The 15,665-nt window shown below is 39.2% G+C and overlaps 1 protein-coding gene across 4 annotated transcripts in view; it reads right to left on the reverse strand.

Annotated features, from left to right (window-relative positions):
- cdkal1 (CDK5 regulatory subunit associated protein 1-like 1) overlaps positions 1–15,665 on the reverse strand; it is a 253,646-nt gene that overhangs the window by 61,157 nt on the left and 176,824 nt on the right. For all 4 annotated transcript variants that reach the window (XR_014894368.1, XM_085291131.1, XM_085291130.1 and 1 more), the window contains one exon: positions 9,973–10,153. Coding sequence is in view for 3 of the 4 variants with exons in the window: in XM_085291131.1 (XP_085147257.1) it covers positions 9,973–10,153 (181 nt within the window). In the remaining variant the exon portion in view is untranslated. The remainder of the gene's footprint in view (positions 1–9,972; positions 10,154–15,665) is intronic.

Consider the following 15,665-nt stretch of genomic DNA (forward strand, 5'->3'; position numbering starts at 1 on the left):
AGCAAACCACACCAAAGGGAAACGAACCAGAGTCTGATTTAAACAAACCAAACATCACACTTTAGTTTGTTTAAATGTGACATCTGTCCAAATAGTCATTCTGGCCTCACCTAAAAATGATCCCATGACATCTTTAATGTTATCAAGTTTTCCAAACGCTCTGCATTACATGTATGACTTTTCCCTCTGTACACAGATATGTGTGTGTGCATCTGCGTGTGTTTGGGTGCATGTTCGAAGTTAATTTTGCATGCTGTCGAGGTTGTGTTAGTGACAACCTGGCAATGCAAAGCCAATCCGTGAGCGTGTGGACCTGTCAGCAGGGTGATGATGAACAATGGTTGTTATCATGACATCCATCTGTTGTTGTCCCCAGAGACGGATGCTTCATAAAACCAGAAGTGACATTACATGAATGTAGCCAAATTCCAACGCAGGAGCAGTGGCGACACAAGTAAACAATATAAAAGCCATCATATAAAAAATACAATTATCTTATCTAATAAACAAGTAGTAGCACAAAGCTCATAAAGAGTTGATCTGATCAAGCTCTGATTTTGTGATCATTAACGACACCATCTGAAAAGATTCAATATTAAGACCAGGAAACAACTGCTAGTTTCACCGACTTAAAACATAAAACTAATAACGGGATTCTAAATGGTTTATTGATGATTGAGTGACTGATTTTATATGTATGTTTTTGTGTGTAAGTTACCAGCTCTGTACATGACAAGCAGAAGCTGTTTTTAATGAGTATTTTTGTGTATATACTGCAATTCAGTGAGGCCCTGCGCATAGTTTGTCAATTCACAAAAAAATATCGATTGCATGACTCTGTGACGCAAGGCAGTAGAATTCTGTGTAATTGCACGTGTGTGTCTATGAAACCCATACTGGTATTATTCCAGCATGCCAAAATGATTGTGTGTTGTGGGGCAAGGTAACAATGATCTTGCCAATACTTAAATTGCTTCTGGTCACCAATATGCGCCCACTTGTCTTTCCCTAATGGCAAACAGATGTTAATGATATAGAGCTCGAGCGTCATTATATCTATAGTCAAAGAACCTGAGGCATCAACTGCAGAGTTGTGCCTGTGAAGGATTTACACCTCCTAAAGCATCACAGAGTGGTCACAGTGGGGTTTATGACCTTCCTCTCTCACAGAGGTCACTAAACTAACATTTTCTTACCCACTATCTCAGTTAAGCAACGCGTATAAAAAATATTACTCTCTTTTTTTCATCATTCATCCATCCTCTTCCGCTCAGTCAAATCAGTGTTGTGCGAGGGCTGGAGTCTATCCCAGCTGTCATAAGGCAAAAGGCGGGGTCACCAGACTATCACAGGGCTAACACATAGACATTTACACCTACATCCAGTTTACAATTGCCAGTTAAACATTTCAAAGCCAATGTATGGCTTTGAAAAAGCCACTCAGAAATGCACCGGCCAGTGGACCTGAGCCCAGGACTTTTGCTGGAGGCTTTCCACACCACTGTCCCACAGATATATAATGCAAACTGCTAAAATGTAGCAAAGTTTATTTAGCAGCATGAGTCTTCATGAGTATCTGCTTATAAGAGAAATTGTGGATCATTATCTCCTACAAAGCACTTTCAGTTCATCAACATTTCTGGCATGAAAAGGCCCCCTGAGTCATTTGACCAGGGTTAAAGCCACGCCCCTGACTTAGCCAGATCCAAAGACTTTGGATCACCCAACGTCTCCTCCGAGTACTAGATCGAAGACTGGTCGCTGAAAATTTCCTAAAATAACCAAATCCTTCTTCCATCAGTGACTGCAAGCCATCCAAGCCTGAGGCATTATGAAGCAGGACAGCCCCAAACTATGCAGCTCCCGTGTTGTACAGGGAAGGGATGGCTCAGTAGGTAGAGTGTTCGCCCCGAATCCACCAACAGCTACCCCGTCTCTTCATGAATGTGTAAAACTAGAGTGAATGGGTTAAATGCAGAGGACTACAAAAATCTCACGTGTGGGGACTATAAAGGGATAAAAATTAGAAAATACATATAGTGTTTGTTGCCTTTCCCCTCTAAATTTGGGGTTGTGCAGAGCTAAGATAAAAGGGTAAAAAGGGTCAATTTGTCTCATCTGCGCACAGAACATTATCCAATGAGATATGAGAACATTGCCCGAGATGTTCTTAATTCTTTTGATTTCCTTCATGGTGTCCTTAGATTATATCAGCTCTTTCCGAATTGCACATTTTGTTCTTGGTGGTATCTTTGTGGCACAACTACTATTAGGGAGAGCAGCAACAGAGCTCTTGCCACCCATTTTTTTAATAGATTGATGGATACAAAGTAGGAAATGCTGCAAAAGTGTAAAATGCTTCTTCTAAAGTAACCAGATTTTGTACACCTTTGTTTTTAAGGTGGAGCACATCTACAACCTGCACTTCTAATTGCATTCGTTTTAATGGAACACCTGGTTCCAAGTAGCTTTTGGGGAGTCATTACCACCGAGGCTCGTATATTTCTCGAGCCCGGGCTGTAAAGTGATTACTCAGTGTGTTCAATAAGGCATGATAAGTATGGCTGTTGCTGTGTTATTTGTCTAGTCAGATTATTGTTGTCTATAACTGTGATTTAGAAAAAGATCAAATCACATTTTGTGAGTAATCAATTATGATATCTACATAATTCCAAAGGGTTTTGAAAAGCTTTCTTGAGAGTATATGCTTCAAGTGCACCAACAGTCAAAGTGTTCTAATTAAGAATTTCTCCAAATTAAAAAAATGACACTTTATTCACCACAATCGTCCTTCTTCAACATCAAACAAAATTCCCTTCAGTCAAAAAGCCTACTTTATTTTTCACACACTATTATTGCTTTTCCCTCCAGCTATAACAGCGCACTGATGACCTATACACAGAAAAAAATCATTTGAATTAAAAAAGAAAAAAAAAAGTATCATTAAAATGCAATGTCTTCTATTATTAGTGGGTTAGGAGCTCATTAATCAAATGTAGGCCTCCCTAGCATAGACAGCAATTTAACCATTAACTCAACTTAATACCTGCTAGACTCCCTTTAACCAACTGTTATTAGCTCCCCTGTTATGCATGTAGGAGTGTTTTGTCTCAAATACAGACAGAGACGGAGGGGAAGCGTGGATTTTTCTGAGTGTGCGTCCAGGCATAGATAGATGATACAGAGGCTTGAAGATGGAGCTACTGGTGGCTGGCCAGCTGTTTTACTTTGACAGCTACTGCACTGGTGCCTCGTGGGTAATGGAGTTTTTAACCAATTACAACCAGGGGAAATTAAAAACACTGTCCCATTTGAGCAGCCAATCTCTTTCGCTATCACTTTTTTCTTTTCTTTGTCTCGTGCAGCTGCTCACTGGAAAACCCGGCCTCACCAGCAGACATCCAAACAGCTTCTACTTAGCAAGTTCATTCATCAAGGCTAGGTTCGAGTCACCTGGGGATGATTAGAGGGATCCAAGCTAATAATATTCACTTCCCTTTATTCTCAACACGATAGCTTTCTCTCTCCATCCATGTGGTCTCCTGTTCTTTGTGTTTTCCTACACTCGAATCTAAAGTGAGTATTCTCTCATAAGTCATCTAATACAGCAGGTCATAACAGAACAGGACAGCTGGACGTGAAGATGGACAGGCTTCACTCATGACTGTATTTTTCTAATCAAATATTTGTTTGCTTGTTAGAGAATAGAATGTCAAATTAAAACAATTTAACCTTAAAAATCAGGATTTAGAAATGACCAAATATTTGCACCAAATTCTCTTTTCTGTCCTCAGCTCATCGAGTGCCAAAGCAGCAAAGCGTGAAAAAAAACCTCGTTTTTGAAAAGGAGTCGTTTCTACACAGTGACATCGAGTCTCATCAGTACAATACAGATGTATTTTCAGGAGACAGTGGCACTAACAAAAAGACAGGAGCCCAGACCAGAGATTCTGCGATTTTCATTGAGGGTGTCCAAGATGGACAACATTAGAAATGAGTGTATCAGACACAAATTCAGGCTGAGTGGCTTGGAGACAAAGCTGGTTTGGACACGTGTAGAGAAGGGACAGTGGATATGTTGGAGATAGGATGTTGAATACAGAGCTGCTGGGCAAGAACACAGAAGATTCAGGGAGTAGAGAAGCAGTTTGTGCAGACAGCTGGTGTGACGGATGCAAGGGATAGGGCAAGACGGACATAGAAGATGCCCTGTGGTGACCCATTAGCAGTCATTGGTACAATATAGTAAATATGGTTTACTTTATTTCCCTCAAAACCAAACTGTAACTATGAAAAACCTCACTACATACATTTACATCAACATCAGCGGCCACATTTAGGAGGCTGTGCAGAACCCCCAACATGCATCACGGTGGACATGTACCTTTATGCGTTTCTTCCTGTCTCATTATTTCCTCCATCCATCTCCCTTTCAGCAGTGCTTTCTATCTGCTCTCCTTTCCTACACACTCTTTATCTAAGACCTCCATTCCTAATCCATCTAGTTCTCCATCCATCCCTCCTGTGGCTACTGAACACAGTTGTATTCCAGACAAACCATCTGGTGCACTTTATTAATGACCGACCCTACATGGCTTAGATGTCGTCTGTTTGCTGTGTGTGTTTGTGTTTGAAAACAGGTGCATGCTGACTGATGCAGTGATGTTAACCACTGAAGCAGGTGTACGGTATAGAGAGCCACACGAGTATATATTTCTTGTCTCTCTGACAAGAAATGTATACCATTCTCTGTCACTTTTAAATTGTTCCTCAAAATGTACATTTTCTATAAAGTTTAATAACAAAAAACAAATGATTGCCATCTTATTCTAGGCACCTAAATATGGACTTTTGTCCATGTGAGGCAAGTCTGTTCTTTATTACAATGATTTTTTTCCAGTATACCCAGTGACTCAGTGCAACAGTATCAATTTGAGAACTATTTAAACCACAGATGTTGCCTCACCAAGATAAGAAATATCCAGCATGTTTTTGGTGTACAGTTAAAACTTCTGGATCCATGATGGTATCTGGGTGCAATACTGAGCAATGAACACGGCACGGGTGACTGCCAGGTCACAGGTTTTGGACCAACATATCACGGCATCTATTTAGGGCTACACAGTTTAATTTTTATATCAATCGTGCTCGATGATCAAACTATTTTCAAAATGAGCGCTCTGCCAACAGGGCGCTAAAGAAAAAAGCAAATACAGCGCTCTCTTCATCACTGCCTGACTCCACATGCCTGCATGTGATGTTTCAGCCTAATAACACTAGGATGAAAAACAGAAATGCAACAGGTAACAGATCATCGAGACAAAATGCAAACATCTGGCGTGGCAGGAGATGAAGTCCTGGATCCTTTACATGCAACACAGCTAATCGCAGTATGAAGAATACATAAAGGCCAGGAACACGTTACCTTCGTGAATTGCCCAGCATCAGCTCAGATGTCTATAAAAGCGAGCCTCATCAGTGTGTCTGTGTAACCATCAGTGTTGGGCAAGTTACTTTGAAAACGTAATTAATTATAGTTACTAGTTACTTCTTCGAAAAAAGTAACTGAGTTACAATATTCTGAAAGTAATTAATTACTTGAAAAGTAACTATTGGGTTACTTAAAAAAAAAAAAAATTATACCCTGGGGTCCCAGGTATAATTGGCCATTTTTAACTACTTTTGATTTTCCCTCCACATTTCACCTTTAAAAACTATTTACTTTGCCTTGTTTGGTGTCATCCTTTTCAGCACAACCTCACGTGTCTGAATGTAAACTTGTGTTTTCATTTTGACATACTGTATTAACACAATTGATCTAAAATCAGACAAAAAACATAAAATCAGAGTAGAAAAAGTTATATTTTTTAGTGTAACAACCACAAACATGTTTAATGAATCACATTTCATAACTTTAAATGCAAATATAAATTGTCAATTTTAAAATCCTATGCACAAGTTTTGCAAACAACAAAGTTATTTACCTTTTACCTTGATTTTTTAAATAACCATTTCAAACTATTTACAGAACAATCAGCTGTTCTGCACTCAATAAGATGCCACACAAATTATTTGTGCCACTCCCAAAAAACAATTTCTGTCCACTATAAAGGAGAACATCACAGCCTGATACCTGCAGGTCTGACAGCAGCAGGTGTATCACTCCTGTTTCTACCTGGAGACAGCAGTCGCCTCATTGTTCTGACACACAACACAAAACTGTCCACAACACTACAAACTAACTACACAAGACAACTACACACTCCAAACATGCTAAATGTCACAAATCTCTCACATATCAAAACTCGCTCTCTCTCTTTTTCTGCTCGCTCTCTCTCTCTCTCTCTCTCGCCGTCACTCCTAAAACGTCCTGTTTTTTGTTTTTGTTTGTTTGTTTGTTTTTGCTCATAAGTAGAGAGTGCTTGCTAGCGCTGTCCTTAGACAGTAAATGTGACAAAACTATTGAGGAAAAAACGCCGCGTATATATTGTTTATCATGACTGTGGTTTTACGTGGCCTATCAACACAATTTATAAACTGGTATATATCACCTTGTTGCTTTGTCTTTAAGTGGTCATGTGATCGGCTTACCACGACTACTTTATTCTTCCGCAGTCAAACAGCAGCACTCATGCTAGGACTGGGCGATAAGACCCAAAATTCATATCTCGATATTTTTTAGCTGGATGGCGATATACGATATATATCTCGATATTTTTTTAAAGCCATAAAGAACAAAAAGAGTTCTTAGTCACGCTGTGTCCCAGATGTCACACAGGCACTTTTATTAACATACAGCGTAGATGTACATGAAAAAAATTACTCAAAAATAAATTATGAGCATTTATTAAATAATAATGCTCCATAAATAAAAGAAAACTATGTTGTTTTTGTGCATAACAAAGAGCTCACAATTGTGCAGTCAAAATGTAAACTAAAAGACGCTGAGCATAATAACAAAGACAGATTTCACAGCTGCTCTGTTCCCAACTTCTACTGCGTGACTGACAGCCTTGAGTTTGAAATCCTCTTCGTAACCATGTCTCTTAACAGGTGCCATTTATGGTCCTTATACACACACAATACGGTAATATTACATTGAAGCACAGTACGTATTACTCCGCGAGGCTCCTCGGTAGCTGTAATGCTCTGACAATCCATCAAGCGGTGCGGCTCCGTAGCTTACCAAAGTCGTACTCAAACATTTTTGACAGATTGCTGAGCGCCGTGTACCACATAAAATCGGTTCGCGGTCATCAAGCAGAACCAGAATTCATACATAAGGCGCGCTGTCAACTTTTGAGAAAATGAAAGGATTTTAGGCTGTGCAGCCCCTCTGGGCTGCGTGGCGTTAGCGCGGTTAGCTCATTAACACGTTGACGCCGTCCAGTCCCACACACAGGGCGATGGGTGGTAAGTCGTTAACGGAGATTTGCCGTGTATATCTTGTCGTTGCCTGCAGGTGAAGCGATGGGGGAGGGGAAGTTGTGTTCAGTGAAAGAGAGGCGAGGCAGAGTATCGTTGCGTAGAGTCAAAAGTTGACGAAAGAGAGGCAAACTTGCGGCTCCACAAGTATAATTACGTAACAAAGACTATATCGATATAAAGGATATTGTCACATCTTATATCTCGTATAAAAATATCGATATTTTTAAAAAACTCGATATATCGACAGTCCTAACTTATTGTTTTGCCCCCTTAGCTCCAGGTGTTGTGCTAGACAGTGATCGTGATTACCGTCCGCGGGAGCGCACGCAGCTGCTTAAAGCTGTAGCGTCCAGATTACTTGCGTAGTCAGCTACTTCCGTACAACTGATATAAGATGCGGTAAGCTGAACACAGCTTCAACCGTCTGTTTGTTGAAAAATAGTAATGGACCGCATTTTCTTGTTAGTAACTGTAACGGCGTTGTAACGATAGGAATAGTAATTAGTTAGATTACTTGTAACTGAAAAAAAGTAACGCTGTTAGTAACGCCGTTACTTGCAATGCTGTTATTCCCAGCACTGGTAACCATCCAGGTCACCAAGAACACTGAAATCCACAATGTAGTCCCGTAGTTGTATTCCATTTGTCCAATAAACACAGTGAGTAACAACTTACGACTACTAGTAAGACTTCAGGAAAAATAGTTACCTACTGGACAAATATGGTACTTTACCAAAGTGGCAGTGCATCACAGGGGAAATGGAGAGAGATCTCATAGATGTTGAGTTATAAATTTTATTCACATCCATTAATCAGCCACGATGAAAGAATTGAAAGACTTGATATTTTGCTTCTTTATATCAAATATGTTTACATTGTAATTTACTTCACTTTATTTTAAGTGACTCTATGAATTTAAATAAGTAGGAACTATTTTATTTTGATGCAAAGATTTGCAGCACGAATAAAGATAACGATAATGTTAACATATCAGTGTTATATTTAACTGACACTACAATAAAAATATTTCTGATGCTTAAAATCAATAAAAAAAAACACATGATAAATAATTGCAATAGTACTTTTAGGCCATAATGGCACAGCCCTACATTCAATCAGCTTCTTGATTAGGTTAGCTTGTTTATTTCAGCAAAATGCCAAACCATATTCTGTATGTATTAAAAGCAGAGCACTGCAGTTCAGTGAAGTCCAGTTTTTAGGATTTTACAGTGTTTTGAGTTATTTTGAAGCAGTTTTGTAAGCTCTTGTCTTACAAAAAGATGCTAATTTGACAATTAAAGGTCTTCTTACATGTCACATTTCAAACTCAAAAAGCTGAATGAAGTCTTGGACTGATTGTGCTATAATCCAAACACAGACAATAAAGGTCAGAGGAGAAGGGACGAAGAGGGAAATAAAGAAGAATAGAAGCTGCAGTGTGGTTGTGTCTGGGGATTGATCCCTCTAGGAAGCACCCGGCTTCTCCTCAGAGAGCAAAGTGAGGAAGGCGAGAAAAGGGGAAAAAGAGAATGACTTATGAAGACAACACGGTATAGAGTACAGCATATGTAAAAGGTCAAACTAAAGAAAAAGGAGGTCAAAGAAAATATTTCAGGTAGAAGTACAAACACAAGCAGCACATGTGTAACGGCAGCACTTCAGTAATGTGAGCTGTTGCATTTTGTTGCACGTTTTGTCCAATAACTTTAGAAACAGGATCATATTTTAGTAATAGTAAATAATTTTCCACGAGTAAAGATTTTTACAAACAACTGCAAATAATCGCGTGTTAAGTTTAGTTCCTTAAGTGGAAAAAAAAAATCACAAGGTGTACTATTGCTAAAGTGTATTATGAAGAAAAAAATGTGTATAATCAACGGCGTGATCATAAAGTTCAACTACATTATTACTTAGCATTGATATAATACATATGAACGCTTTAGCTCATTATATAAGAATTTAGTTCCGCCAAACAGCAATCTAGCTGAGAAATCCATGAGCGAAAAGGTCAAGAAAACGTTGGTGTGACTAAGTGTGATATGCTCAGTCTGCGTTGCTTCTCACTCCCTCCCTCACTCACACACCTTTGCAAACAATTAAGATTTTATTAGCTGTTAATTGTTTTATTTGGCAGCAGATGGGGAGATGTAGGAAGCTAGAGAAGCGATGTGTCGCAAGTTGGGTGGTTATACAAAGAACAATAATGTGTTCAGATGAGACTGTTACCACCGTTAGACAACGTTTACTAATAACATGTAGATCTCCTGGGAAGTCGAGAGAAAAATGCTTCAGACAATTTATTATTTAAGAAGATTTTCAGCTAAATAATGTCTATAAATGTCTATGGAGCGCATTAGCTTGATTTATGTTCTCTCGCAGTCACTCCTCCATACATCTCAGGATTAGTGATACTAAAATAATGCAAAATCTTCACAAGTATAGAAAAGGCTTTTACATTTTTAAGTAACAATAAGCTAAAGTTTGCTTCTTTAATTGGCATGTTTCAGAGCATCTGATCGAAACTCTGTCCGTGTCTGCACTCACCGCATGTGCTGGTACTTGCTCCAACCTGGCGGCAGGCGTACCGGGTCGGGGGTAAAACTGGTTGATGAAAAGACTGGGGAATCGATAGGCTTTCACTAAGTCTATGGTTGCTTCAAAGTCTTCCTCAGTCTCTCCGGGAAAACCACAGATTATATCTGTAGCAATAGTTACACCAGGGACTCTATAAGAGAAAGAAAGACAGAGACACTTAGTTGGAATTTCAAAGTTTTTGCTATATTCTAGAAAATCATTTTAAAAACAAATAGTGTATAAAAAAGGCATTCATCTCTATTTTTATTGCTCTGAAATGGAAACTAATCCCTCTCAAATAATGGATGTCTGTCCTGCTTCTTTTTTGTTACACTAAACAATTTCAGCTGATTGGGTAAAGATACTGGTAGCTACTTTGTAGCACAAAAAGTGTTGCACTAGCTTTATTGACAAATTGTATCGTGCAACCAAGAGTTACAGGACACTACTTTAGATGAAAACCATGTCATAGAACATCATGTTATCAACATTTACCTTTTAAAAATCCACAGCAAAAGATCCACTTTTGCTATGAAACCAATCTACAGCACTTTAGGACCACTGGTTCATATTATCCATCTTGTGGAACTACTTTTACTTTGGTTTCACACACAAAAACAAATCACAATACAATCACTGACAGCCAACTACTACCTAATTTATTACATAAGATTCTGCCCGAGTTTGGAAATCACAGACATTTGTCCACTGCTGCTGTGCACCTTTGAACTATCTAAGGCACCACAACATGAAAGGAGGGTAGTGCCTTTCCCCGTGGACTCAGGAGGATTCAGCCAATCAAAACCTAATTAGCAACCTCTGCTGCCGATCATTAGTATTTGATTATTGACCGGCTGGCTCATTGGATTAATCGGGGCCAGTAGAATGTTGTGGGAATAAATGCAATGATTTCTTCCATGTATTTTTGTTTGTATTGACAGCTGTTGGGTGGCTTGGAAAAGAACTCCATAGGGGAAAAAGGTGCATACCTATAGGACATGACATTCCCATTGAGACTGACAGCATGTGTTACCACAAATTTCAGCGATAACACCTAATCCCAAAGGCATTTAGGCATTTATTACTATTATTTATCACTATTTCTTCCAATTAACAGCCAATTAGCCCAAAAGCCCAAAGTAGCACAAGAGAATTCTTCTAAAGACAAAGCATTTTACAAGTACAGGAATCTAAATGATTTTTTGGGAAACTGGCCTTCCAATAGAATCTTCTGTAAAAATTGAAACTGGAAAAGGTTTTAAACAGAACAGAAAATAAAATGTATATTTAAATAAGCCAAACCACTGACTACAAGCTTTCTATCAAAGTACAACAGGCACAGAGTGGAATCAGAAGGAGCATCCTCATGTAACAGCACCCTGTCAAAGACAACTCACGAGACCATTACATGTAGCCTTCTATTTATGCCTTCAATCTGTTTTCTTTCTCCAGTCACTTTCCTTCTTACAAAGGCTTTCAGATGTGCTACACACACAGAAAAAGACAACTATAAGGAGTGTTTGGATGAAAATCCATGCAAAGCACAAGATATTTGGACAAAAATCAAAACGCACAAAGGCATATTAAAGGGCCTTACAAAGAGAAGACAGCTCAACAAAGAAATTAAGAGTGGAAGAGACACTTTCTCTGCAATCGACAATGTGATGCATCTTTAATTACATTAACTTCCTGCATCTGCAACCCCAAGATAACCTCTGACCTATTGATGACTTCCAATTGGCTGCTGGTCATTAATATTAAATCACAGCTTGCGGGCACAGGCATCCTTGACCTCTCAGATCTGCCTGACAACTATCATATGGAGAAGTGGAGCTACGTTTAAAACACAGTGCAAGGAATGGTCAAACGGCTGAATAAATGTATAATTCCCGATCGTTCATTAAAACCGATTCCTTGGATCTTCTGAAACTGCAGTTCTACTGAGTATTTCAAATAACTAACTAGTGAAGGCCTGTACCCTCCTACAACAATCAGTCAGCTAAAGTATCCTGAAAATGAGAATATATATTTCATTTTCTGATGATGAGCCTCCCAATTGTGTCAGTGTGGCCTACAAGCCACAATTAAGAAAGCCTGTGCATCACATGAGATTTAATCACACACACAAAATGAAAAGCTCATCTATTCTAAGGATAAAAGAAATACTGAATAAACTAATTTACTGCTATTTAAAGCTCTTGCTCATAATCCCCTGAGCTGTTTTATTAACGCAGTGGTAGGGAAGGTAAATAAAATTAGCACTATGAACAAACAAGCACTTTTTTCTAAATACAAAGACGTTTGCATCTCCAGAGGGCACGTATATCTAATTTCCTATTGCCCTTGGGTAGTGGTGGCAGTGAGGAGTTAAAGGCAGGCACTAGGTGCTTTTCATTTTTGTAATACTACTAGAAACTCACACATTGCTGCTATGAAGAAAAATGCACAATTCAGGCCAGGGGTGCAAAATAACAGAAGAAAAATGGAATACTGAGGGAAAGAGCAGGAACTAGTGCGAATCGACTTCTGTGGCTTTTTCTTTCGGTGAAGGAGAGGGTAAAAAAATATGCGTGCGCACATGTGTCATTTTGACACCTCTGCCTCCTCCAGATCTAAGGGTGACAGAGGTGTGATATGTGATACTAATGAACAAGAACCACACTGATACTGTCCTTGTTAAAATGAGAGAGGAGAAATGGATCTTGTTATTGTTCACCTTTCAAAAACAGAGAGTGTGAGAAACAAAGAACCAAAGATAGACCCAAAGAAAGAAAGATGGGAAGTAAAAAAAAATCAAGGAAAAGATGTAAAATTACATTTCAGCTCAACTCGCTTTCAATTAAAGCGGTGCAGAACAGAGCTATTTTTACAAACTTCAAATCCTGAAACACTGGTTTGTCTTTTTAACCTTGTATTAACATTTGCCACAAAACACCGGGCATAATTTAAACAGCGGATGAGGCATGCATACGTCTTTGAATCCTTAATAAAGCCTGCAAGTTTTGTATCCTTCCACTGAATTTTTTAAGCTCTATTTTACACCTATACGCCTAGAAAACGCTTTCTGATATTCAGTAGCGCTCTAATGCTGCTCTTACAACTGTTGCTTGTGAGAATTTTGAGGATGCGCGCTTTAAAAATGCGTAGTCTAAGGAGCTTGGAAAGAAAAGCGTCTGGACTTCTTTGAGTTGCTTGAAGACGTTTCACCTCTCATTCGAGAAGCTTCTGCAGTTCTAAGAGTCAGTGATGGGGAGTCCCAGATTTAAACCCAGTGGGAGTGTCCCCCCCAAAGAGGGACAAAGGACCCCCTGATGATCCTCTACCTAATCACATGAGCCAAGGTGTGAAAGCGGGTGTAGGTCCCAATCAGCCAGGGTTTGGGGTGAGCTCATTGTGAAAACTGGCCCCACCCTATCATGTGATTTCCGATGACCTGGATGACTGAGAACCTTCAGACATATTTAAAAATGCGTGTTTTTCAAACCAGTAGACAAACCAGTAAAGATTTACCAAAAAAAAAACCCAAAACTGTGTGTGGAAAGGAGATAAACAGAAAGCAGAAAAGGACATTTCAATAACTGAGGCATTAAAAGTGAGTGAGTGACAAAAGTGTTAAATAAAGATTTTATATTTATTAAAGAAAAGCCCACAGAGGGTCTTATTTGCCACAAAACACAGACAAAAATAAATGTATGTTAAAAATATATTGTGAAAGAAGCATCATCATCAAAGTCTAAATATGAAGTTTCATATGTTAAACTCAGCAGGATTTAAATAAAGCATAAACATCCTCCGCTTTCACCCCTACTGACAACTTACAATCTCCCCATATATGAACCATAAACATATATTTAGGATGCATGAAAACCTGCATTTAATTTGGTCACTATTTGATGAAGTCCGAGACCATGGATGTGTTATAATGGAAAGCAAATGAATACCTTGAGAATATATTACACATGTGAAGAGAAAAGAAAGAGCATACAGTCAATCGCTACTCTAATGACTAATGGTGAGACTTCAGCAGGTGCTTAAAAGGCGCTGCTGAAGAAAATCATGTGTCTTTGTCTGTGTATTTTCCTCTCTGTCACTTCTGCTCCTGCTTCACTGAGGCAAATGGACAACACCCCCATAGACAGCAGCCTCCATTAGCTATTAGTTAGGTTTTAGTTAAGTTTTGCACAGGGGGACAGGGAACCATCACGAAGGCTAAACTCTACTATTAAAATCTCCAGCTAATCCCTAATCAGCCTGGATGGGCTGAATTAAGCTTCAGAAATCTCACCATCAACTCTTTGTTTGCTAAAGACTTCACACGTTCAATACATACGTGCACGAGTCCCCATAGACACAGAACGAGCCTCGTCATCGGATATTTAAAATATGTGTATGTTTGAACAACAGATGCCTGTGAACGTGGCCTGTGACAAAATGAAGGCACGGCCACTGGGACGGGAAACAAACCAAAACGCAGCAAGCGACAAAATAAGTATACGGTATAAAAAGGTGGAGGAAAGAAGGATGAGATTGGAAGAAAGACAATCTGGGATGGTAAATATTTACCTATTCATGTGTGGGAAAGAGACCATGTCTGCCATCTGTGCTGCATTCTGTGTGTGTGTGTGTGTGTGTGTGTGTGTGTTCTCTGAAATGATAATGTTTGGCTCAGTCGGGCTCCTGTAGCGTAGGAGTCAGGAGGTGAAGAGAAAGAGATACGGCAATAAGAAGAGATGTAAATTAAGAGCTTTGACAGATTTTTTGTTAAACGCAAAAAAGTTGGCAAAAATCTCTTGAAGAAACTTCAAGTCCTACATACAATCACATTAACATGTAACCTGACAGCTTAAGTAGAAAGTGTAATTATGTGTGAGGAAGGGAGAGAGCAGCAGCTGTAATGAGACTGAAAACAAATTCTGTTTGAGAACTATAGCGGGAGAATTTCAGGTCTGACATAAGCAGTGCTGATGTGAGGAAGAGCAGTGGGAACTGCGCTACGGATTTCAAGCTTTAAGATCCATCTGTCCAGTCCAATACTCTAAAATAAATAATCATTCATGGGTTTTTTTTCCTCTTTTTGTCCAAGACAGCAGGGCACTTGAAAATTCTAGCTCTAAAAAATAGACCGGTAAATGCTTTAGACTCATCTATTACATAATGTCCCCCTCTACACATGATGAACTTCTAGAGTCCCCAAGACAAGTCACATCAAACTAAAGAACGCTAAAGGAAGCCTGAAGAATATTGGGAGCCCATTCTTTGATCAGATGACAACAACACCTTCAGCTAAGGTGGGCATGTTGGATAAAAACCTGAGCTGTGAATGTGACGATGTGGGGCTGCATGGGGACAAAAGGTGTCTTAAAGAAAGCAGCTTGAAATACTGTAGCTCACAGTATTAATATGGCTTAACATCTCTCTCCATCCTGAGGTGGTTTCTACTACTTTTTGCTTTACTAAATGTAAACTCTTGATATACTAAGTTGAAGAAACAAGCGATACGTTTGCAGGGATACACCCTCTTCTGTTGTGTCCTGCGATTCTTCTGCAAAAGAGACGGAAGGAATCTAAGAAAGAGGAAGGAATAAGGACACTTGTGAGGAGTGTAGGTAATCACTCACACACTTAAGTGTTTGATTTAGCTGTGGCAGCTGGAGGTAATAGCA

This window comes from Mchenga conophoros, linkage group LG11 (genome assembly GCF_057382185.1).
Source record: "Mchenga conophoros isolate Kocher_MC1m ecotype Shallow Benthic linkage group LG11, M_conophoros_male_GT1.1, whole genome shotgun sequence".
NCBI classification, from domain to species: Eukaryota; Metazoa; Chordata; class Actinopteri; order Cichliformes; family Cichlidae; genus Mchenga; species Mchenga conophoros.